This window comes from Chlamydotis macqueenii, chromosome 5 (assembly GCF_036417535.1).
Source record: "Chlamydotis macqueenii isolate bChlMac1 chromosome 5, bChlMac1.mat, whole genome shotgun sequence".
Lineage (NCBI taxonomy): Eukaryota > Metazoa > Chordata > Aves > Otidiformes > Otididae > Chlamydotis > Chlamydotis macqueenii.
Genome location: NC_141560.1, coordinates 38,960,842 through 38,985,598, shown reverse-complemented (window position 1 = coordinate 38,985,598; position 24,757 = coordinate 38,960,842). Strand labels below are relative to the sequence as shown.

Here is a 24,757-nt window from a genome sequence, read left to right as displayed (position 1 = left end):
CACCCTCATGTAAAATGCTTCTATCTCTGTTTTGAACAAACATCTCAGAATTAGCATCAAAAAGGCATCTGTTTTTTGTTACTAACGCCGTGCCACCCCCCGCTGTCCCACCCCCTCCCACAGCAGGGCCGCCCGAGGCCGCCTCCGCCCCGCCTGGCCCGGCCCCGCTGCCGGAGGGCCCGCCCCTCACCCCGCCCCGCCAGCGGCGGCGCCCTTCTCGTCTCCCGTCTCTGTGGCCGGCGCCGCTCTGTCCTCGCTGCTTCCTGTCCTCGCTGCTCCCCGCGGTCCGGGCGCCGGGCGGAAGTGGGCGGTGCGGCCATGGCGGCGGTGGATATCCGAGGTAGGCCCGGGCCGGGCCGGGGCGGCTGTGGGTGCTCGGGCTTCCCGTTAGCGGTCTTGCCGGGCGGGCTGCGCTTCCTGCGGCTGCGGGCCCTGAGGGGGCCGCTTCCGTGTCGCCCTGCGGGCCCTGCCCTCCGCTCTGGGCTGAGCCCCCTCTGGGCTTGGCCGCCCCGGGGCAGCTGCGGCTGAAGGAGGAGGTTTGCGTAATGGCCACCGTCCTGGCTGGCTGGAGGTTGCTGTGCTGGCAGGATTTGCTCCAAGGAGCGTCCAGGTTACTGGACGATAAAGTATGACCAAAGATGCTAGGGTGATGGAACTGCTTCTTTTATTAGTGCTCTGCAGGGGCAATGGAGCCACAGAGTTTGTTTGTGTCTCTTTGAAAACTCAGCATGAGAGAGGTTAGTAGCATTGCTAATGCATCTGTGTCATGAGAAGGAACTGGGAAGAAAAACTGTCTAAAAACCAGGTTTCTTGGATGTGAAGCAGGCTACGAGGGCCGCCTGGGAAAAACAAGCCTCCCTTCTGGTACACGTCTGCCTCTCCAGGTGGAATAAGGAGGTCTTGGGGTGAGACGGTGACATAAGGGAACAGCTAAAATAAAAGATAATTTTAGCTCTGGAGTGTGGAGGAAAGTGGGAAATGCTGATATTTGTGGGACTTGCACAAGAGCAAAGCAGTGAGTTAGGCTGATAATCGCAACCATGCTTCGTGTGGATATGATGAGGCAGGGCAGGTGTTAGAAAAAGCAGAAAGAAAGCTGAAGTAACTGAGATCAAGAAAGATTTGGGTGAGGATTCAGGGATATGAGTAGAAGGATAGAATGTTTTGAAGAAGAAGGAGTGATATTTGAATGAAGTATTAAAGATTTACATTGTAAACAAAATACAGATTAAATTACTGTGAAGAGTTTGAACTTTGAGGGAGGAAGAAGGGATTGAGAAGGCATTGAAAGGAAATTATTTTTCTCCATAACAGTGTCTGAGTGGAATCACACCAAAAGCCTGTGTGGTGGAGTCTCTCTTTTTCCAATTTCTTACTTAATGATGTCTGCAGTCCTGTTTGCTTTTCTGACTGCCTTGTTTCAGATTGCAGCAAGGAGCTGTGTGGGTAATTAATAATAGGAGTGCTGTACTGAGTTACTAGCTGGTGTGAGAACCTTCTGTCTTAATCCAGATCATTTAAGCTCCCTCAAAGTCTTGTATCTAATACGGTTCAATATATTAAGTCGAGTTTGAAGCACACTTCTATTTTTAAGCTATCAAACTATTTTACTGTTCCGCTCAGTTTGTCAGAGCGTAATGCTGGGCTATCCAGCTGGCAAGCCCAGGTGCAGCACATTGTGTGAATTGCTCTCCTCATATTTTTTTTGCCATGATTTGCTGGCTTGTCTCCCAATTGTCCTGACGTTCATGGAAGACTGGCAGTATCATCACAAGCACTTTACTTTTGCATCTGCGATGCAAATTCCACAAAAATGCTTTGAACAAGATGTCCTGTTTTTGAAAGGAACAGAGAAGCAGGAACATAATCTTTTCTTTCTCATACCCAAAATAAACAGGAATACTCCCTTCTTAGTGGGAGTAACAGGCATGTCAGGTTCATGGTTGGTTATTCATCCTCCCCTTTTTTTCCAAGAATAGTTGAAGAGAACAATCTTGCTAGTTCTAAAGGCAATTATATGTATTGGCACTAAGCAGCTATGGATAATTGAGCCTTAGAGCCCAACTTTATATTCCATTTTATGACACATTTATCAGTTTATATGCAGCATTATAGCTATATCTATATATATGAAGCTTGTCTGATAATCCTCTTGAGAAATGTAGTTATTGTTAATCATACAAGCAAGGCAAGTTTATATTTGAAATGTATATGAGAATTTATTATGGCAATAATGCAAGCACTTAAGATTTTGGTTTTGTTGGGAAGGAAGCATTGTTTGAAAGGCATTTAGGATAATCAGCGCTACCACAACTTAAGTACTTAATAGTGGATCTTAGTGCTGCGTTTCTGAGATTTCCTTTTTTATACTGAGGAGAGACAATAGTGTATGTGAAATAATGTGAATGCCTGTGGACTTCTGTTTTGTTTTTTTTTTCCCCCCTGCTCTGTGAAAGAGTTAGGGTGGCAATTCCATGATTAAGGAGGCAAAGTTATTTACACATGACTCTTTTTATGCTGCATTTCTCCTGGTTTGCTGGGCAGATAGTGTTACTTTATTAACTTTTCCTCAGAGAAGCTGCTAACAGTATATGAGCTGACATTTTTGGAACTGATCCAGTCATCCTTGAGCAAGCAGAGTTGTCGCAGAAGTAAAATATTCACAGTGGAATGATAAGTGGGAGTTCTGCGTATGTATATAGTGCATGAATGTGAGGGAATGGCTCCTGTGAGAAGGGAATATCAATTCTTCATTCAGTCTTTGATGACTTCTCATCAATTACGTTTTTTTAATTGTAAACAATGCGTGCCTTTGTTTCCTGCTTTCTCATGTCTTGGGAATTCTATTTGCTGCTGCTGCAGTTTAAAATGGTTTAATTTCAGGGTGCTTTTCGAGGTGCCTCACGAATCTGCAATGTTAGTGGATTTGTTGACATTGGCTTCTTTGATCTGCTTGAGGAACATAATTTTGCTGCAGTGTGATAATAAAATCCAGGGATTTAAATTCAAATGTCCTCAGTCTGGAGGAGCTTAACTGGTATGTAGTGATTTGCAGGTTACAGAGAATGTTTCACTTTAAAAGCTCACTTTTTAATATAATTGTTAGTACTCTGTAGTTACATTTCTGTAATATCCACTGAGTTATGGAATAAGTAATGTACTGCAGGCAATTTGGCAGATTAATTGTAGACTCAGGAATAGAATCTGTTGTTTCAAGACTACTGGAAAACATCTGCCCAAAGATAGCATCTGCTGTTTTGGGTTTTTTAATTATAGATTTCATCCACATAAAAAAAAAGTTATAATATTTGACACATAACAGTATCAGCTGCTGTGATATCATTCAAGTATGTCTTTCAATAACAGAACATCTTAGAAACGTTGCCAGTGTCACTATTTTGTTTCACTCAGTAGTTTACTCATTGGCTTTAGCAAAATAAAACTATTGGTTTAATTAATCTTTGCAGTGTTTTACCTGTTTTTCAGCATGAGTCTACAGCTTGGAAACTATTTTTTTTTTTTTTTTTTGTAAGAAATAAATTGTTTTAAATGTGACCAGGCTCAGATTTAGTGTGGGGTGTGTCACTTCCCCCCCCTGTAACTGGTTCTAACTTAGTTTTGTAAATTCAACTTACTTACCAGAGACCTAGCTTTCAAAAGGAACCATGCTTTGGATTGTCATTCTACTCGGCTAATGCTGTGATTTATATAATAAACAGTATATAATACTACTGAGTAGATGTAGTATGGTAATATTATATACAGCATCAGAGCTAATTAACGCCCACCAACACAGCACACACATGTGCCCACGGACCCCGCTCATATTTTTGAGACAGAAAGGTGTATCAGCACCTAGTGGTCAAGGAAAGAGAAGTGCAATAATAAAAAAAGACACTATTTCTGTTGTGTCCCTACAACAGAACTGTGTCTCTACAGCTGGACTGCAGAAGGTTAAAGGATATCGATTATTATTTGAACTCTATGAAACATATTTTTAATTAGAACTTGTTTGTGTGAGGCTGTGCTCTACCTCCTTCCCCTGCTATAATCATTAGCTGGTGGCAATTTACCCTTGGAGGTATTTGTAGTGTTTCTGGCTGCTTTGGTACTCAGTGGAGATTTCTCTTCCCAGATAATCTTTTGGGAATTTCCTGGGTTGACAGCTCCTGGATCCCAATATTAAACAATGGGAGTGTGTTGGACTATTTCTCAGAGCGAAGTAACCCATTCTATGACCGAACATGTAACAATGAAGTCGTCAAAATGCAGCGGATGACCTTGGACCATTTGAAGTAAGCTGTAATTTGGAACTGCTTCTTGTGCACTGTCCTTTGTCCCTCCATCCAGAGGCTTTGATGATTGAATGGTAGCATGCTGGAAACCTCCTGTTCTGTGCTTTTTCGTCCCACAACTTGTCAGGGAGCCCAGGTTTTTCTTGTATTTGGATGTCTTCTACTTCCTCTTATACCACTTCAAGGAGGTGTTAAGTATGAAAGATTCTATGTATATTCTGAGATTCCAGTAAGTCACCTTTTAGATATTTCTCTGAATTAGAAAAGCTGCCTTCTCTCATCCTCCCAGCTCAACAGAACCCAAGTAATTGTAACATAATTGAATGCTTTTGTGTGGTGAATACGATTTATGTTAGGAGATAGTTTGAGTTCATAAATAGTTTGTTTCCATATTCTGCTGGCTGTGTGTGGAAAAATAACAGAAAATGGAGGGAATGAGGGTGGTGGAACACTGGCACAGGTTGCCCAGAGAGGTGGTGGATGCCCCATCCCTGGAAATGTTCAAGGCCAGGTTGGACGGGGCTCTGAGCAAACTGATCTTGTTGGAGATGTCCCTGCTCCTTGCAGGGAGGTTGGACCAGATGACCTTTAAAGGTCCCCTCCAACCCAAACTATTTTATAATACTGTTCCCCAAAGTTCAGCTTACATCTTAACATAAGCTGTAATATTAGAGCAACTTTGAGGTGAGGCACAGTTGCTGCTCCCAGGAACAGAATGCGTTTGCCTTGGACAAAGCCTGCTCTGGCCGAGCAAAATGTGCAATATCCTTGAAATGGGGAATAGAGTGGTACAAAGGTACCATGGCTCATCCCTGTTATCAGGAATAGAGATCGACCGGCAAAGATAACCGCATAGCTGCTATCAAGGAAGATGGGTTGCAAACTGCTGTCTTAGCAATGATGCTGAAATTATGTCCAGTAGCTGAACTTTTCTCATTTTAATATCAAACACACCTCCATCTCAAAAGCTACCCACCTTCACAGTGTGACCACCCCTCACTGAGCACGTGTTCTGAATTTCTTCTAGTCTGTATCTTTAAAAGCAAAGCAAGGAAAATTTACACCAGTCCTAACAAAGGTAGATATGACTAGAGTCACTCAAGCTCCACCTGGAAGTAAAAAAACAGTATAAAAATGAGGGGGATATTGTGTAGGACCTCCATTGGAAGGTCTGGGACCAGTTGGCAGGCTGGACCTCTCCCTGCCCCTGCCTAGGGACGCCTGTTTGGTAAGAGCTCTGTGCTATGCGCGCTTAGTTACTAACATCTTGCTAGCTATTAAAAATTATTACTGATAAGTTCTATTTATATATTGTTTCAAACCTGTTTTTGCAGTCAGTATCTTATCACTGGCTATCTTTGAACCGTTATCCTGTCACGAACATATGTAATAAAGTCTGTTTGTCTATAAATATAAGTTTCCAGAAACTTTAATAACGGATATAAGGGATTTTGTCTCAGTGTCACTGCCTGTGAGAGTCCCTGAGTAAGTTAGACGATCACCTTCCGACCTAGTGGGCTGTCCAGAGGGATTTGTCCCAGGAACACTGTCAGCGTAAGCCTGACAGGCTGGCCAGATTGCAAGGGGTTCGAGGAAATCGCCCTCTCTGTCCTCTATTGACACAATATTGTGTCTTATCGTGACACTATGTGCCGTAATTAGTATGTAATTCCTCCAAAGAGCTGGCTTTTTAGTATGGATAATAAAAGTAGTGAGTGTTGTAAATAAACTGATCACAGATGGTTGTGTAATGAGACCGCAGCATGCACAAGTTAACTTTCTTTGCAGTTCCCCATCTGCTACACTGAGCACAAGCGAGATGTTTGAGAACTATTTAAAGACCGCAATATGACAGGGAATGTGCAAGCTGAGCTAAACGTTCATTGGTAAAGTCACTCGTGCTCAGATGTGGTTGCAGAGAGGCTTTCACATCAGACACACATATAGTCACATGACACACTGGCCCTTTGTTTCTGTGTTTAAATTACATCTCTATGATGATAGATTATCTTTCTTGCTATTTATCTGTTTACTAACATGTTCTACTTAGGTGTTGTGTCAAGTTGTTGTAACTCCCTTTGTATATTCAGATAGATTTTGATAGCTGGCTGAGGAAATCCTGTGCCTTTATTTACTACGCATTGTATAGAAGAGCTTTCAAAGCATCAGAACTTCATCACTTTACTGCCAGGCCCTTTGGTAGCTCTTCACATCCTACAGAGTTTACTTTGAGGAAGACACTTATTCTGGTTGCTGCTTTTTCAGCCAGATGGTTGGAGTGGAGTACATCCTTCTTCATGCTCAAGAGCCCATTCTCTTCATTATTCGGAAGCAGCAAAGGCAATCTCCAACACAAGGTAAGGTCACTCATTTTTTTTGTCATTGTTGAGAAGGCTGATCAGTTAGTCGCTTTTATGCGTTCCGAATTTGTGTTTAAGCACGTCTGGTTCCCCTTTTCTGCCTGTTGTCTTAAATATAAATAAAAGGGTGTGAGGCTTGCGGTGGGGTGGAGATGCTTGGTCTAACAGAGTGACCTCTAGCGTGCTAATAGCAGGGATTGCCCTCTTGTGGTGAGATGTGAAGAGTGCAATGAGAAAGTGCTGCCCTGCGGTGTATTTCACCATAGGAAACTGATAATATCATTCATGCTGTGTCATATTTATCTGTTAGGTTACACAGGAGTTCTTATTTTAATTATCTGAATATAAGGCTAATGATAGCCTCGCTTGGGGCTGATAAGCTTAGTTTAATTTGAGCTAATAATCTGAAATGGCTAGTATGTGATTTATTTTGGAGAACCATCATTTCCATTAGTTAGGGAGAGTGACCATTCATGCTGCTGTTTGTGTCACATCACTCTCTTGTTCTGCACTCCTTCCACCTTCAACTGCGGATTGGTTATACGGCTGAGTAGGATCCTGTCAGTAGACAACGATGACCCATATAAAAAAATGACCATGAGATACCGCAGATGCTTGTTGTTTTGATTATTCCTCTGGGAAGTGAATATTTTTGGAATTGTGAGGGAATCTTGTGGCAATACTGATGACCTTTCCAAGTTTTAAATGAAATACTTAAGCTTTTTTTTCCATTTGTATGCAACTCGCTTCATTATTCCTTTTTAACCTTAAATTTATGTGTTTGTGATTAATTTAAAAAGTAACCACATTTCAGTAGCGGATTGGACTGTCTTCTGTGTTTACTGCATGTATTTGTGAAATAACTTAGGTTATTTCAGAGTAAGCTTTACAGAAAAGAAAGGCAGAGTTAATGCTGGTTATTTAACTTTTTGTTTTAGTGACTTAGACTCCACGTGTGCATTTTGGTCTTGTACAGGACTTTGCCTTGTCTAGCAATGCTTCTTATTTGCTTACCTCAGGTAATGGCCTCTTTATATTGCAGTTCCATACTGAAAGTGAGATATATGATTCCTTCTTTAACAGATTTTAAGAGTTGTTTCTTTATTAAAGGTTTTGAATCTGGCTTTCAAAAGGTGAGCATGGAAATATCATGCAGCCCTTAATTTCCTGTTTTGACACTTTTTAGATCAAGTAGAGTTGAGGCTTCCACAATATGTGTGTTCAGACTTTTGCTGTAATGCAAATACGTGGTTAGTAGAACTTAACTGGGATTTGTTTGGTAACATTTTTTCCATTGTGACTGTACAGTTTGTGCTAGGTTCCTTGATTGAGTCTCATAGTTCCCTAGCTCAAATGTTACCCATGTGTTCAATTTTATCATGGTACAAATATTGGTATATTTGAGACCCAAGAGTGGGGATGGAAAATTAAAATTTAATGAGTTCATAGGTAGTGTTGAGTACTCAGGTAGAACTGCTGGAGGCCTGTCTTTTGACTTTTCTATGTTGCTTTTTTTTTTTTTAATTACATATTTTAAATTCTTTAAGCCAATTTCTTGCCTATTGGAAGTAATTTTGGAAAAATCTTTAAAGCCAGTGATTAGGGAGAGTTACTTGTCTGGGAAAGTAGGCTGCTCTGGTACAGAGCTGTGAAGACAGTAAAGCTGCTGTTCTGTGTCTTGCTCCACTTTTAAGGAAATTCTGAGGATCCTCTTTCTTTTGAGAAGTGGGTACTGGCTGTAATATGCACACAGTCTGTTAATTTAGGCAGGTGTCCAAGCTTCATAAAAGGCAAGTACTGGATGAACTGGGTCCTGTCAGTAAAAAGGTTCAGACAGAATGTGTTAATACCGGTGGAGCAACTGGAACAAATGTGTGCACAGGTAAGATCCTTGGGAATGTGAGTCTGATAGCATCACTGTAGTTTCTCAACTGAAGAATATTTGGCAGAGTATTATGGAGGCAATTATGATGTTCACTAGAGCTGCAGCTCAGAGGAACAAGAATTTTTGATTAGTCAGTAGAGGTTCCAAATCTGATTTAGCAAATGCCTTTGGAAGGTAGGATTTTTTTTTTGTCAGAATGTTATTAATTTAGAAAGGCATGTTCTGTATGTGCCTAGCTGCCATTGGGTCTGGGAAATCTAGCTAAGAGGACTGTACAAGTTGGAGAAAGCTGAGGCCAGAAGAATGAGATCTTATGTTATTGTGGGTTTCTACCAGTAGCAAAGGCAAGTGGAACTACTTCCAGTGCAGTTCATTTGATTCCTCTTGTGTAGCTCTGAAAACCCCAAATCCTGTAAGGTCAATTATTTCTTTGCAGTAGGACAGGACTTAAAGCTGATGCTTTTCTATCTGTAAAGCAGACCTTGGTCTTTTTCCCCTTACCAGTCTGTGTCTAAGGTGCAAATAAAGCACCTTGAAGGAAACAGTTAAATAGAGAAAATTCCATTATGAGATGAATATTGCGATTTCTGCTGTTACAATTGAAATTCAGCAACAAATGTACAGTCTTCAGCAGGAGTTTTAAATTGATCCTACTCCCTTTTTTTTTTCTCTCTCCACAGTTATTCCATTGGCCGACTACTATATTATTGCTGGAGTGATTTATCAAGCACCTGACTTAGGGTCTGTCATAAACTCCAGAGTTGTAAGTGCTCTGTGCATTTGATGTATACCAGTTTGTATCTGCTTTTACTTTTGGTTGTTCCCCAGACTGTTTAAATCCCTCCCTCACTGTTTTGAGAAAAGATCTTGGGTAGTATACAGTAACTTATAATAAACCCCGCTGGTAAATATGGTGTGCATCCCACATGGATGGAGAGTGCAGTAGGGTCCAAAAAGTGGGAGACATTGTTTAAGGATGAAGGATCAGAATAACTGAAGCTACACAATTGGTGGAGGAGGTTTGAGTAATCAAAGGAAAAATTACATGACAGATATATATGAAATAGTAATTAAATACATATTCAGTGAAACTTGCTTTGGAAAGTTAATGTTAAGGTAATGTAATATTTCTTTTTAAATGAGGCGTATGTTTTTAAGTTAATGTGATTTCTTTTTAAATTGGATACTTAGATTTGTTTTGATTTCTTCTGTTTTACTAAAATACTGCTTTTGCAATTTTTTCTGTGTCAGTTTAGAAAAGCACTTCAGAAAAGCTAAGAGCCTGTTAAAGAGATTACATTCTTGGTCCAAAACTAGGTGTCCCAAGTTCCCTTCCCAGAGCCAAAATGAATAAAATCCATGCTTCCAAAAAATTATACTGTGTTTTCTCCTTAAATTACGAACACTGCCTTATGTTCTTGTTCTGAAAGCTCACTGCAGTGCATGGAATTCAGTCTGCTTTTGAAGAAGCTATGTCCTACTGTCGCTATCACCCATCCAAGGGCTACTGGTGGCATTTCAAAGATCAAGAAGAACGAGGTATGATTCCTAGATGCTCCTGCATACTTTGGGAGAGGGGGGGTAATCTAGGGAAAATCTTGAGACAATGCACAATGATGGTGTAGAGATGAGGTTAACTGTCTGGCTGAAGGGTAAATTAGTGCTCCCTGTCAGGTAGAAGGAATTTTGCTGTTCTAAGCTGGTGGGGATAAACATTGAGGCATGGGTGGGAGATGAAAATGGTGAGCTGTATGTCAACAAAGTGGGCAGCTCTTCAACCCACTAGAGACCAAATGGCATTCTCAGAAGCCAAACCAGCTTGTCAGGAGGTAAGAATAGTCCTTAATTTATCTTCCACGAAAAAAAGTAACTGATGTCAAAGGGAAAATGTAGGTGATGTTTAGAGGAGATGAACACCAACTTATCATACAACAAAGAGCTTCTAAAAGAACAGAGCTTTTAATAGAGCTTTTCCTTACATTTCTGTGACTTGCAGAGAAAGCTAAACCTAAAGCCAAGAAGAAAGAAGAACCAAGTTCTATTTTCCAAAGGCAACGGGTAGATGCTTTGCTTTTGGACCTAAGACAAAAGTTTCCACCCAGATTTGTTCAGGTATGACACTTGCCAGCCATAGTATTACTGTAACTTACTTAGCACTTAAGGCAGTCATAAGTACTTGAACGGCTGAAACCAAATGGGAATTTTGTGTGCTTTCTGCAATGGTAACATGGATTAGATATCAAATATGAAATGGAAGGCTCTGATTTGAGTGTAGGACTCCCCTTTGTAATTGCAGGCGTCATTAAGTCTTTGGCAAAGCTACAAGGGTGAATTTTATCATACAAATTCGTTATCTAATCACAGGCAGTCTGTTTTTGTCAGCTATCAGATTCTGCTACTGTTTCCAGTTTCCTGCTTTGTGAGCTTAATCAAGCCCCCACAGCTATTTTGGTTTAGTTACTCCATTGTTCTGGAGGCTCATTAATTAGCATGGAAATTCTTGGCCTTCTGTGAAGTTGTTGTGATTACCTCTGATTGTCTCTAGTAGCCATTTGTTCCACCAGGTCTTCTGCTTGGGAGCAGATGAAATGGTGTTTACAGCATCTCACAAAACTGTTTATTCTTCAGATGTGGGAAAGACTGGCTAACTGCCTATTTTTTGCTTTCATGCATTTCAGTTGTCGGAGGAAAAACTGGATGTTATAAAATGTTAACTGGATTTTTTTTTTAAGTGTATTTAGTGATTTTTTTTTTTCTATCTTCAACTTATGTATAAGGGCGCGTTGCTTGGTTTATATTCCTAAGTAAATAGTAAAAAGGGTTGAGAATTATGATTTTGATTCCACTTATGTATTGTTTGGTTTTTTTCTTCCTCCTCCACAGCAAAAGCCTGGAGAAAAGCCTATCCCAGGTAAAACTCTAATATTCTCACAAGACTTAAAAAAAAAAATAAATAAAAAAATAGGCTCTATATAGCAGTGTCTTCCAATTGCCATATAAGCTCCTTGCTGCTGCTACTGAGGTGGTTAGGAATTCTGGCATTGCCTAATTGTGCAAAGTACTAGGTAAGAGTTTTCTGTGACAGCCAGAGTGAAATTGAAAAAATGTGTATTCTACTCCTGCCCTTTCTGTCTGTAAAACTGTATTGCCTGAAGGTCCAAATGCAGGAAATGGTCTTTGAAAGCAGGAGGAGGATAAAAGGGTGAATGAGGGAACAGTTTGGTCAGTCCAGCATTCTTAGTGGTTTTGCATGGTGCTACAAGCTTAAGAAAGCATGTGAAGGCTTTGAGCTGATTGTAAGGAACCTCAAAACAGGAAGAGCATGAACTGTATCTGTTCCATCTATTCCACTTTTTTTACCCATATAGGTATGGATTTAGTCCCTGGTTATTCTTATACCTTTGAAATTAATTTTGCCCCTTTGACATCAACAATATTTTCTAAGTAGCCTCAACAGTATTTTAGGAATAAAAATTAGAGGTTTAACTTTCTTTTGCTGTTACTTCTTAAGTTGATCAAATCAAGAAGGAACCAGAACCCGTCCCTGAAGCTGTCAAACCAGAGGAAAAAGAGACTGTAAAGAATGCTCAACAGAGTGCTGGTGCTAAAGGACCACCTGAAAAACGGATGAGACTCCAGTGAAGGGAGAAGTTGTTACGCATCTGGATTAGTCAGTGCCTGGAAAACAGGGGATTCTTGCTCCCCTTTTTTTTATACTTAAGCCCTTCAACTGAGACTGACAATTCAGTAACTGAAGTCCCTGTGACAGCTTTTTCTGTAGAAAACCGTCACGCAAATGTTAGTATCGGGATGTGAGCTGCCGCAAAAAAAAGGTGTTTTCAGTCTTCAATTTATTTTTGAATGTTGGCTTCTGGGAATGGTTTTTACACGCACATATTTTGCAGCTTCCTGAAATCTTGACAGACTCCTGCATCCCTTGTGTCTTGGTTTCCTATGTAAAAAGAAAAACTTTTATATGTATAGAAAAACCCTAAATTCTAGGTAAATAAAACTCCTGATTGCTGGAATGCCTTTCTTAAATGCTTACTTTGCTAGTAGCAAATATGCTGTATGTAATGGCAGCATTTTTTTTACTTGGATATCAGAATATATTGTGTGCTATTTTGAAGAGGAAAAATTCAACTAAAGGATTTAGGCTGCCTGCTGTAAATTGCTGTGCCTTTAGTATGCTTGAGATAGAGATAAAACATTTGATAACTGGAAGCCCAAATCTGTATAATGAGATGTCAGACTGCTCTTGGGCTCTGAATGTTCTTGGGCACTCATTTTACTTAATGGCTAAGCTGGTCTTTGTTCTGTGAGAGATATATGATGACATAAAACAGGCTAAAATGTCTTACTGTTGCACACTCAGTGAAGATGTTTATATTTCTCCTTTTTTTCACTGTAACTCAAATATATCAATTACATTTCTTGCTCTGTGCTTTTAGCACTTTGTTGCTTCATCTGATCACCTTGATTAGTCGTAGAATGATAAAATAGTTTGAGTTGGAAGGAACCTTTAAAGGTCATCGAGTCCAACCCCCATGCAAGGAGCAGGGACATCTCCAACCAGATCAGGTTGCTCAGAGCCCTGTTCAACCTGGCCTTGAATGTTTCCAGGGAATGGGGCATCCACCACCTCTCTGGGCAACCTCTTCTAGTGTTTCACCACCCTCACTGTAATTTTTTTTTCCCTTCTATCCAGTCTGGATCTGCCTTATTCTATTTTAAAACCATTACCCCATGTCCTCTACCTTTCAGGAGGTAGTGCAATGGAAGAGAGACATCACTGACAGCTATACACGTTGCTATTTAAGCATGCTGCTTACACAAACACTTTTTTTCTTTCAGTAAAATCAGAGGTCATGCATTGCAAAGAAATGACTATTGGTTTGGTTTTTTTCATGAAAGTAATGGAGCAATCCTTGAAATAGCCTGCTTTCTTGTCACAACTCTTACCTGCTTTCTTCTAGTAAATGATAGTAAGCAAGGAAAAGGTCTATACATAGCAGGCTATGTAGTTAGGAAGTTAGACTAAAATATGCTCAGATAGCTGTGTCAAATTTATTTTGAGGTTATAAGATACTTTTTCTGTTTCAGTAACTAATAAAGAGCTTTGACTGGGTAGCTGTTGAATGACTGAAAGATCCATGTAACTTTTGTCCTGTAATCCAAAGCTGTAACGTTAAAGACGTAGATAAGCCAATAGCTGTTTGCTGTGGATGCAAACACAGACCTAAAATTGATGTGGCGGTGTACTTAAGTGTGTATTAGCTTCACTCCGTACCTCGTGGACTAAGTTTGAACAGCTATATCTCCAAAAGTTGATAGGAGTAGATAATAAGCTAGTGTGGATTCTTAAGTCAAGTGAAAATAAAAAAAGCAGTTATTATGGGATGCTCAAAACAAGACAGAGCTAATTATTTGCCATTGAATAATTACAAGATAATATGAATAAACTTAAAACAAGAATGTGTTGATTCTTTCTTGTACTCACAAAATTCCTCTGAAAGCAAGGAGCTCAAGAAGCACCAAAGCCATCATCTCATCCACCCCATTGATGGAAAGGAGGATCTCCAGAAATGAGGCATGAGAGATGAGGAATTTCAGAGTCCTTGCTGGGTTTCTGATGTTCAGTCCTTGGAAATAGTCATTAAAGGAGCTGAATTTCTCTACAGTTATTCATATTACAAAGGACCTGTATGTCATTTGGAAAAACTTAAGCAAGAAAGATGACTAGACTGTACTGTAATGAAGATTGAGGTTGAGGTTTTTTTTGTTTGTTTGTTTTGTTTTTTTTTTTTAATAGGGAGAAAAATTAACTACTCATATACCAAAGATTTTTTTGGAAAGATTTAATATTACTAGCAGAAGAAAGGTATCTTGCTTATTGCTGAAGGCACATACAGCTGTGGTCAAAAGTGGATGCTGGTACACATAATAGGAGCAAAGTATTCTGTCAGTCACTGGACTTCATCTGAAATAAAGTGGGGTGTTGTACATCTCAGTGCCTGAAAAAGAATTCTCCTAAAGTAGAGGGGTTTGGAGAAGGGCAATAAAATGAGTAGGAGAAAATGTCTTCTATGGAGCAACTGGGAGGATGAACTTCATCTCCTTAGGAAAGAAAAGACAAATACTGAGACTTTACAAAACTCAGTACTGTGAAGCAAGTAGGAAAGTAGAGAACTCTTGTTCTGTCCTGTAGTGCAAGATTAGAGGGACAAGCTAATGAAGCTGAATTGGAGTTAAATTTAGAATGAATTGTTTACTCCATGCTCAGAATTTGAGCTGATTCAGAGATGACGCTGGAACTTGAAGGGGCAGACTATGCTTGTGTCTGCATCTCTAAACAGCCTTTTTGGTTTCTACATAAATGTCTGGTATCGGCTGGTGTGAGAGGTCATTAAAAATTATGGACTTCTGGTCTGATCCCATCTGAGTTAAACTGCCAGCATCTAAACTATTGAGAGGATAGAAGATGGATTCCATCCATGAAACAGTGCATTTGAATTTGATAAGCCTCTTTCAAGGGAATGATCTCTTCCTGAGAGAATTCTCTTAAAAGCAGTACGGGATGTTACCAATGAGTGTGTTGATTTCCTAGTAGCTGTCCTTCGGTGCTGAAGGTTTGCCATGTCAGGGAATGAGGGACTGAAATATCTTCTCATCCTGTTACTTGCTGACAAGATATTCTAAAATAACTTTATCAGTTAAATGAGCTTTGATATTAACTTACTCAGGTGACATTATGTCAGATATTACTGTTAAACTCCAAGTAATTTACTGCCAAAAAGCTGTTGAGCAGGTATCTTCTAGTCAGTAATGTTTTTCACTGTATGAGAATCTAAGCTTTTTCTTTCTGGTATTTATGCACTGTCTCTTGGTTTGGAGCCTGAGCGCCAAAGTCCTTCAAAGGACTTTCAGTACTTGTAAAGCTTATAGATGAAAGGGAAATAAGCAAGCAGTTCTGAAATTTGCCCTGTGCATCGCTTTCTTTTGCATAAAGGAGAGATTTGGTTGTACAGAAGAGCTAGCTCTACTTTTGCTCTTAGATAATAACCATTCAGATTTTAAAAGGGCTTTTCTTGGCCTAAATCGCGAAGTAGCAGGAGCTAAAATTGACCTAGAACTCCAATAGAAACATTCTCCCAAGAGAATACGTATACACATGAACAGATATGCGTACACGTATACACGTGCACATATATATACATATGCAAAAATCCAGCCAGATTGTAGGAAGAGAGGCAGCCTAGCTACCTCAGTTCACTTTGTAAAGCTAATGGTGTCTCAGATGTAGCAGAAGTACTGTCTTTTTCTCCTCTTCACCACGTCAGGTCTGACCAGGCTCTGTGTTATTCTTGCTCATTCCTCTTCGCCACTCCACTCCCATACTTTGTGTTTTGGTAACCTTTTCCTAGCAAAGAAAGTTAGATGCCATTTCGATAGTTGGTATGTGTTGTTTGTCAAAGCAAACTTTACTTGGAGCAAGGTTAGAAGGGTACAGGCAATGGGAGGGACAAGACAAGGGGAGAGATTAGCTTTATTTTGAGACATTAAGGTTCCCTGTGAGAAAAATGGTGAAGATACGTCATGCAGATAGATTGTGGCTTTACTGAACCAACAGATGGCATCTGAACAAAAGCTTTTTCAATTTTATTCAGTATTTTTTCAGTGGCAAAGCAAATGATGATAACTAGGCATTCAAAATTCAAGACAGCGTTTCTTTTTTCTTGGAGAGGAAGGTGAATTTTTGATAAGGTGTTGCTTTCATCCTGTAATCATGCACAGAACAAACATTGGTCACTTATGTGACAACTGTCCTTCTGTAGCCTAATGTGGATCATAGATGGATGGGTGGTGGGGTGTGTTTTTCCCAGTGGGATGAGTTATGATGTATTCTTACTGATCTCTCAACAATCAGAAGGCTTCATTTCTTTCTGCCTGGACAGTGGAATTTCACCCTGTGGTCCACAAGGCTGCTGGTGGTGTGTGACATGTTCCTAAAGACTCAACAGAAGATAAGTGAGAAAAGTAAATCTCTTGGTGGTAGGATTCAATTCCATAGGAGCTTGCACCTTCACTGGAAATTTCAGGGGGCTGCAAGATTGAAAAAAAAAATTCAAAACACTGATGAATTATGAGAAAGCCAGTTACACCTGCCAAACAAATGTTTCTGCAATTGAAATAGCTACAGATTGGTGTGATCTTTCTTCCCTGCTCTATGCTAAGATCAGTCATTTTTTCTTTCAACCTGTTCACTGTCATGTAATGGGAAACTTTCCTTCCCTTCCATTTGATATTTACCTGATCAGAGTATGGAAGGGTGAGGCTCTGGTAAACTGAACACAACAATGTCATCCCTTTATGTAACTTCGATGCTGAAGGGCTTGCATAAGGGACTCAACACAGTGTTGCAAACTTATGTTAACCTGTCCCCCCCAAAATAACCTCCCATGAGTTCAACAATGGAACCTGAATACTTTCCAGTCCTAACTATATAGTTATGTATATGTTAAAAGAGAAAAAAAGTACTAGGCAACTTCTGGGGGTAAGACATATCTCTCTAGTAAATTGTGAAAGTGATTTAGTAGGGGCTTTTTGATAACAAGTGGTCACGCAACAGAAGTATGCATTTAAAAATAGTGCTACAGGCACTGCACACAAAGATTATAGAATCACAGAATGGTTTTGGTAGGAGGGGACCTTTAAAGGTCATCTAGTCCAACCCCCATGCAAGGAGCAGGGACATCTCCAACCAGATCAGGTTGCTCAGAGCCCCGTCCAACCTGGCCTTGAATGTTTCCAGGGATGGGGCATCCACCACCTCTCTGGGCGACCTCTTCCAGTGTTCCACCACACTCATTGTAAAAAATTTCTGCCTTATATCCAATCTGAGTCTGCCTCCTTCTATTTTAAAACCATTACCCCTTGTCCTATCACAACAGGCCCTGCTAAAGAGTTTCTCCTCATTTTTCTTATAAGCCCCCTTTAGGTACTGGAAGGCTGCTATAAGGTCTCCCTGGAGCCTTCTCTTCTCCAGGCTGAACAGCCCCAACTCTCTCAGCCTTTCTTCATGGGAGAGGTGCTCCAGCCCTCTGATCATCTTTGTGGCCTCCTCTGGACCCTCTCCAACTGCTCCACATCCTTCTTATGTTGGGGAGTCCAGAACTGGACACTACTCCAGGTGGGGTCTCACCAGAGCAGAGTAGAGGGGCAGAATCACCTCCCTCGACCTGCTGGCCACGCTTCTTTTGATGCAGCCCAAGATGCAGTTGGCTTTCTGGGCTGCAAGCACACATTGCCAGCTCATGCTGACCTTCTCATCCACCAGCACTCCCAAGTCCTTCTCCTCAGAGCTGCCCACAATCCATTCTCCGTCCAGCCTATATTTGTGCTTAGGATTGCCCCAATATTTCAAAAGCCATTATCTGACTTAGTTCACAGCCCTGGAATACAAAATTGATACTTGAAAAGTAGTGGACAATTTTTCGACAACTAACTGCATGTAATGGACTTCAGAGAAAAAATTATATAATTCTAAAATGAAAACTAATAAGAAAATAAATCTAAGGGTTACACAGGCCATGAGTTTGTTAACTTTCAGCTAAAGCAGTAATATATTTCAAACAATACACAATTATGGATATCTAGAAAGAAGCAGGGATCCTCCTGTTTTCTTTCCTTTAATCTAAGGTACTGTATTACAAAGTGTGTGCTACCAACACTGGCCACACTCACAATGAATGAACGAGGTACCAGCTCACAGAATCTGAAGCCCCTTTGCACAACTGTGGTAACCTCCGCAGCTGTTGGTTAGGCCTGGCATGTGCCCAACTCAAGGTACTAGCTCACTCAGGATCGTGGGGCACGAGGCAGTGGAGGGAGGCTTTGAGCACTCTGCCAGCTTCTCTCACTGCTCAGCCTCCTGAGGGGCAGTGCCTGTCCCAGGCAGTTGGAAATGTCAGGTGTTGCTGCCTGTGCCAGGGGGGTTGTCAGCACCCAGAAACTGGTGCCTGCAGGCAGGATCCTTGAGATGGAGATGGGGTGGTGAGAGGGTGCACCTCCTGCAGCTGAGAAAGATAAGGGCCATAGCAAGTCGGATTTCATCCCAGCCATGCTTTCAGTGCTGAAAATAAAGTTGTGAAGAGTTCCCAAAAGATAACAGCTGTGGCTATGTCAGATCCCAGCACTACCTGCCAAAAAAACCAGTGTGCATAGTTGTGCTGTACAGGACATTCTGTCTTGCCACGATCCAGATCACTGTCTTATAGCTGTGTCTTGATGGAGCTATTCCCTAAAACAGGGATGGCAGCCATGTGGTAGATTTACAGGTAAGCTCTCTCTTCCCAGTGCTCTGCAAGCACCAACCTTTAGAAAGACCATGCTGTGGGAAAATGGCTGTTGCACCAGTGATGTCTGTAGTTAAGGCACGTTGCTGAAAGTACGTAGCAGCTGTGGTGTAGACAGGCTTTATGCTTTTATAGTTGCTGCTGTTAATATGCCTTTATATTATTGGATGTAGTGGAACAGAATTCATCCCTAGTTCTTTTTTGCGTGTGTGTATATAGCTGTAGTAGCTATAGCTATTTTTTGGCGTGTGTGTATAGCATAGCTATAGCTATTTTTTGGTGTGTATATGTATAGCTGTAGCAGTATAGTATGGCACTGTAAGGTAGGTTACTAAGAAAGGGCACCAAGGAGTGCTATGTCCTAGTAACCAGCTGGGAGACTAGAATTTCTGTACTTTTTCATTTCAGACTGTCAGCTTTTTCTAAATATTCTTTTGAGCTGAAATAGTCTGTTCCTGAATTCCAGTCACAAATTATCTTATAATTTAAAAAAGTGAACAAAGCAAAAGCCAGCCTTTGAGCTATTAAAACAGATTTTTCCCCCTTATGGTCTATCCAAATGACCTCTTTGCTCAACACAAACATCTGTGATAAGGAGTGTGAAATGGAGCCGGGGCCTCTCCTCGCTATGTCTGCTCAGAAAGAGAAACAAAATCATTTGAAGATGAAGGCTATAAAAAGCTGGGAGTGTGCTTGCCTTAGGCTAATTTATTTGTTCCTCCCCACAAGAGCCTCCAGACATGCTGAAAGAGCAGGGGACAGATGTCTCAAGGCACCCTTGCAGCCCTCCGAGATGTACCCCGAGGCAGCAGGGTGCCGTTTCCACAGGGGGAAGGTGAAGGGGCCCACGATGCTGCTGATCCTTCCCAGCTGCGGCCCTCCCCACTGAGGGGCAGTTGTAGGCCTCAGGGTGGTTGTAGGCCTTGGGGTGGTTCCCCCCAGGCAGGACCCTTCCAAGCTCCATCTCCTCGCAAAGCAGGGCATGGAGTGGCACCGGCCAGCAGCGATGCTGGGTCTGCTGGTGCTGCTGGGCCTGGTGGGGTGCCCCACCGCCCCAGGGGACCTGCACACGGAGCTGCGTGTCACCGGCATGTGGGTGACGGTGCCACGGCAGCTGAGCCCCCGGGCCGACACCAACTCCCTGGCCGTCTCCTACTGGCTGGAGGTGGAGGGGCGGCCGCGGGTGCTGCGCCTGCAGCCCAGGCAAGGCCTGGTCTCGCAGCCCTTCACCTTGGTCACCTATAGCAAGGACGGAGCCCGCTGGGAGGAGCACCCCTTTGTGCAGGACAACTGCTTCTACCAGGGCGAGGTGCAGGGGAGCCCCGGCTCCCTGGTGGCCCTCAGCACCTGCGGCAGAGGCCTGCACGGCGTACTCTGGGTGGAAGATAGCACCTACGAGATCGAGCCCATCCCCGAGGATCCAGCCTTCCGGCACATCCTCTACCGCATGGAGGAGAGCAACGACCCCTTGGGTCCCACCTGCGCACTGACTGCAGAGGAGCTGCAGCACCAAAAGGCTTTGCTGCCCTGGTTCAAGGACTCACGGAAAGAGGAGGAGGAGGTGCTGAAGGACTGGTGGACACATACCAGGTATGTGAAGCTAGTAGCAGTTGTGGACCATGTGCGGTTTGTGAATTCGGGTGGGAATGAATCCGAAGTCTTGAGGCAAGTCTTACAAATCATCAACATTGCGGACTCTCTGTACGAACAGCTTTCTGTTCGGCTGTTTCTTGTGGGATTGGAGATCTGGACCAAAAGCAACATTATAAATATTACAGGGTCTATCACGAAGACACTTGATGACTTTAACAAGTGGCGAAAATCAGACCTGTCTCCACGGATACGCCATGATGTTGCTAACTTATTTGCATTTCAGGGCTTTGGAAAGAGCCTGGGACTGGCGTATGTAGCGTCCGTTTGTGATAAACAGTGGTCAGCAGCAGTTACTTCCTTCACCAATAGGAAGTTGTCCTCAATTATTTTAACATTTGTCCACGAGCTGGGCCATACTCTTGGGATGACGCATGATGAACCGGGCTGTAACTGCAGACGGAAGAAATGCATTATGTATGAAAGCAGTGTCGACACCGATGCATTCAGTGACTGCAGTTACAAAGACTACTTTGACCTGCTTGCGCAAGGTGCCAGTTGCATTAGTCAACCACCAGCACCTGGCACTTTCTACACCATGAAGCGTGAATACTGTGGGAATAAGATAGTAGAAAGCGGAGAGCAATGTGACTGTGGTTCAGCATCAAACTGCAGAAAGGATCCTTGTTGTCACTCAAACTGTACATTTACTGCAGGTTCAGTCTGTGCTTCTGGGAAATGCTGCAAGCACTGTCAGGTCCTTCCAGCAGGAACGCGCTGCAGAGCAAGGACTGGCGACTGTGACCTGCCTGAGTATTGCAATGGGACTTCCCCTTGGTGCCCGCCAGACGTGTACATACAAGATGGAGCCCCTTGCAAAGATGGTTCTTACTGCTATCGAGGAAAATGTTCTTCCCACACTAAACAGTGCCAGCATCTCTTTGGCAATCGAGCCAGAGCCGCCCCTTTAGATTGCTTCAAAGCAGTGAATACTCGAGGTGACCGATTTGGGAATTGTGGTATTCATAGCAATATCCATTTTACGAAATGCAGTATTGAGAATATCTTATGTGGTAGGATCCAGTGTGAAAACATAGACAAATTGCCTGTCTTGCAGAACCATGTAACGCTAGTCCAAACCCCTGTTGAGGATAAAAAGTGCTGGGGTCTCGACTATCACCTAGGGATGCCAATAGCTGACATGGGGGCTGTGGAAGATGGCACGCCGTGTGGTAGTGATAAGCTTTGTATCAACAGGACATGTACCAGCGTATCACTGCTGAACTACGACTGTAACATAACAATGTGTCACAACAGAGGAGTGTGTAACAATCTTAAGAACTGTCACTGCAGGTACGGCTGGGCTCCTCCATATTGTGAAGAGGAAGGATTCGGAGGGAGCATTGACAGTGGGCCCCCTCCAGCCAGGGAGATTTCTCAGACAGCAGAACTAGAAGTAACAGTATTTAGCCTTCTTTTTCTCAGTCTCCTTGGAGTAATCCTTACCATATTTTATAATTGGGAAACAGTGGCATGGCTTAGGAGGAAAAAGGCTCAATTCCACAGAAGACGACAGCAGTTGTTTCAAGGAGTGGAAATGCCAGCAGTTCCTAAAGGAGAACACCAGCCGGTGAGTCAAAATCCCCCACAAAGCACTTGTTGAAGACCAACAAGCAGTAACTTTGGATGCTCCTGGGGAAATCTCCCTTGAGCAGAGCGAGTTGATAATTCACCCAAATAATTCGACACATTCTGAACAGTTCTAATCTCATACAATATCATTAAATGTAGAGTAAATATTGTTTCTGTTTATTTTAAGTTAATAAATGCAGGCAGTAAAGCGTGCTGTTCCTTTTTCTTGTTTGCATCTTGAGCTCTTAAACTGAACTAGTTAGGTAAACTGTAGGTATAGCTTTTGTGCTTTGTATCAACAGTTTATAAATGTAAACTTCTTGAAACAGGTATAAAAAAATTGCTCCAATTTACTCCTTCATCTAATGCTTTGTCCAATTCAGAGGGAGATATGTTTGTGAACCTCTTGCTTCTGTCATTCATTAATAACGAAAGGGAAACAAATTGTGCTTGCAGTCTTCATTTAATTCTTCCTGTGATGGGCAGGCAGGCAAGAAACGGGTATTGCAGTGAGATGCAGGTGTCTGTGGTATAAGCCCTTCCCTGTTTCCAGGGAACAGCCCTTCAGGAGGGAGGCAGATCAGAGGGAACAGGGTCTTCATTCTGTGAGACAGTAGAGAAGTATTATCCAGGCCATGCCAGTAAGCATTACATTTCTGAACCATCAGATACACATCAAGAGCGTAGTGACACCAAACCTGACATTTCACAAGAACAAATTGCCTTTCTTTTCTGGAAACTTTCCAGTGCCTTGACTGCTGAGTTCTTCTGAGAAGTGCTATGTATTTTGTTGTCGCTAAGAGGAGCTGTCTCTGAGGTTAACTGGATTTCTAAAATTTTTGGAACTGTTCTGCACCCCCCACCCAGAATTCCTGCAATACTTAATAGATGTTTTATCTGACTGTCTCAGGGGATTTCTCTTGGTTTGCTACCTGGTTGCTTCTTAAGCTGTTACTGAATGTGTCCTTGCAGCTCTATGGAGCGCTACACAGAGGCACTGTATGTTTCATTTTTTAACAGGAGATAAAATGTTTCTAACATGAAAAAATACCATGGATGTGGAAATGCCATTCAATAAGGGTTTTTTTTTTTTATGTTGTTCCTAATATTATAGCAGTGACTAGATCTTTCAACTAGATCAGTGAAAGGATGAGTCTATAGTCCAGATTTACAGTTCAAACTTTACTTTAAAGGACTGGTGTTTCTGGATTAAGGGCTATAATGCACTGGTCTGCTACCAAAAGAAATTTGGAAAGCAAAGACCACGTTTTTAGCAAACGTTCTATACAGGCAAGATAAGTACCCCAATACTTGGTGATTCTACAAATGATGACGGTGAACTCTTGCTGCCTCCCAAGTATGACATGTATGTTTCTAGAATACATTTTATAAAATGTTCCTGGATGTTTGGTTTTTTTTTTTAATGATTGTGTTCTGCATCCAAAAATGGCTGGTTACATTATGATTGGATGTGAAATACAAAAGACGTGATTCACAGTTCTTCATGGCTTTTTGTCTGAAGCGAATGGGTTCTTAAATTGTTATCTATATTTGTCGGGGAAAATGAGGTAACACATTGCTTGTTCAGCAGGCTACGCTTATTGTCTTGATACAACATGGATGGTTTTGGTTAGATTAAGAAAATTTAATTCTGCATTGATGTAAACAGACAACTACCCCTTGACTAACACCCCGTATTTATTCCTTATAACCAGAGACCTTTTTTTTGGGGGGGGGGAGGAGTGAGGGGAAGAGGTGGTATTTTTTTTTTCCCTCAGAGAAATAGCTATCTTAATTGAGGTTTGAGAAGCAAGAGATAGGTGACAAAAAAGGGGGATGTGGATTAGGTGAAAGACGGAGATTAAAAGTAACAAAAGCACTGCACCCAGCACCTTCCAACTAGCTGTGCACAACTGGTAAGTACTGGCAGACATTTTTTTATTTTGCTTTTTAAATACATAAACATCAGTGACAAGTCTCAGGCTTCCACTTTGATGGCCTGCTTTTGTTGATTGACAGCATAGCATAAATTGCCAAGTATAGATCTGTGCTGAGACCAGAGAAACACTTAGAGAGCCAGAGAGTTCCTGTTTACAGACCTGCATACTGAAGAGACAGAGGTGTAAATGAAAGTACAATTTAGGCTAGAAAGCTTACTTGCAAATGCACGGCTGGAAGAGACAAGCAATAAAATGCTGTAGTTTCCATTTTTCCCTATGCTTAAAGATTGATCTAAAAAAACATGACTGTTAATTGGGGGGAGGCTTTCAGCAAGCTTTGGACAGTATTTCTGTACGGTTTTCTTCTATTGCTGCTTAGGCCATATGAGCAAGACAAACGTGCATTCCACAAAATTGGTCTATGTTTTCTAAATGTGTAAGCTCCCTTGCTAAGATTTTCTCCTTTAAAAGACTGTTGTTTCTGATTTCACCACAGCAACAAATAACTTGGTAATTCTGGTGGTTTCTTAGAAATATTCCACTACTCTGTTGTGATATGAAGGTGCAAGACTTGAGTTCAGTCCTAATCTTTCCAATTCACCCTGCCTTTTTTTTCTCCTAGTTTTAATTGCCTTTTTTTATGTTTTAACTGGATGTGAGAACTTGGCTAATGTACACTTCCCTTGAGCATGGAAGGGGC

At 41.8% G+C, this 24,757-nt stretch overlaps 2 protein-coding genes across 2 annotated transcripts; both read left to right on the top strand.

The window, feature by feature from the left end:
• The first annotated feature begins 264 nt into the window (after positions 1–264).
• On the top strand, positions 265–12,568 carry MED6 (mediator complex subunit 6). The gene is made up of 8 exons (XM_086750126.1): positions 265–340; positions 4,136–4,295; positions 6,561–6,652; positions 9,221–9,303; positions 9,971–10,079; positions 10,537–10,652; positions 11,424–11,451; positions 12,052–12,568. Exons 1-8 carry the CDS (start codon positions 319–321, stop codon positions 12,180–12,182), a joined length of 741 nt encoding a protein of 246 aa, XP_086606252.1. The 5' UTR covers positions 265–318; the 3' UTR covers positions 12,183–12,568.
• Positions 12,569–19,862: 7,294 nt separating this feature from the next.
• On the top strand, positions 19,863–22,165 carry LOC104479830 (disintegrin and metalloproteinase domain-containing protein 20-like). The gene is given in 2 exon segments (XM_010120577.2): positions 19,863–22,095; positions 22,098–22,165. Coding segments are annotated over 2 exon segments (2,286 nt in total). The 5' UTR covers positions 19,863–19,877.
• The last annotated feature ends 2,592 nt before the right edge of the window (positions 22,166–24,757 follow it).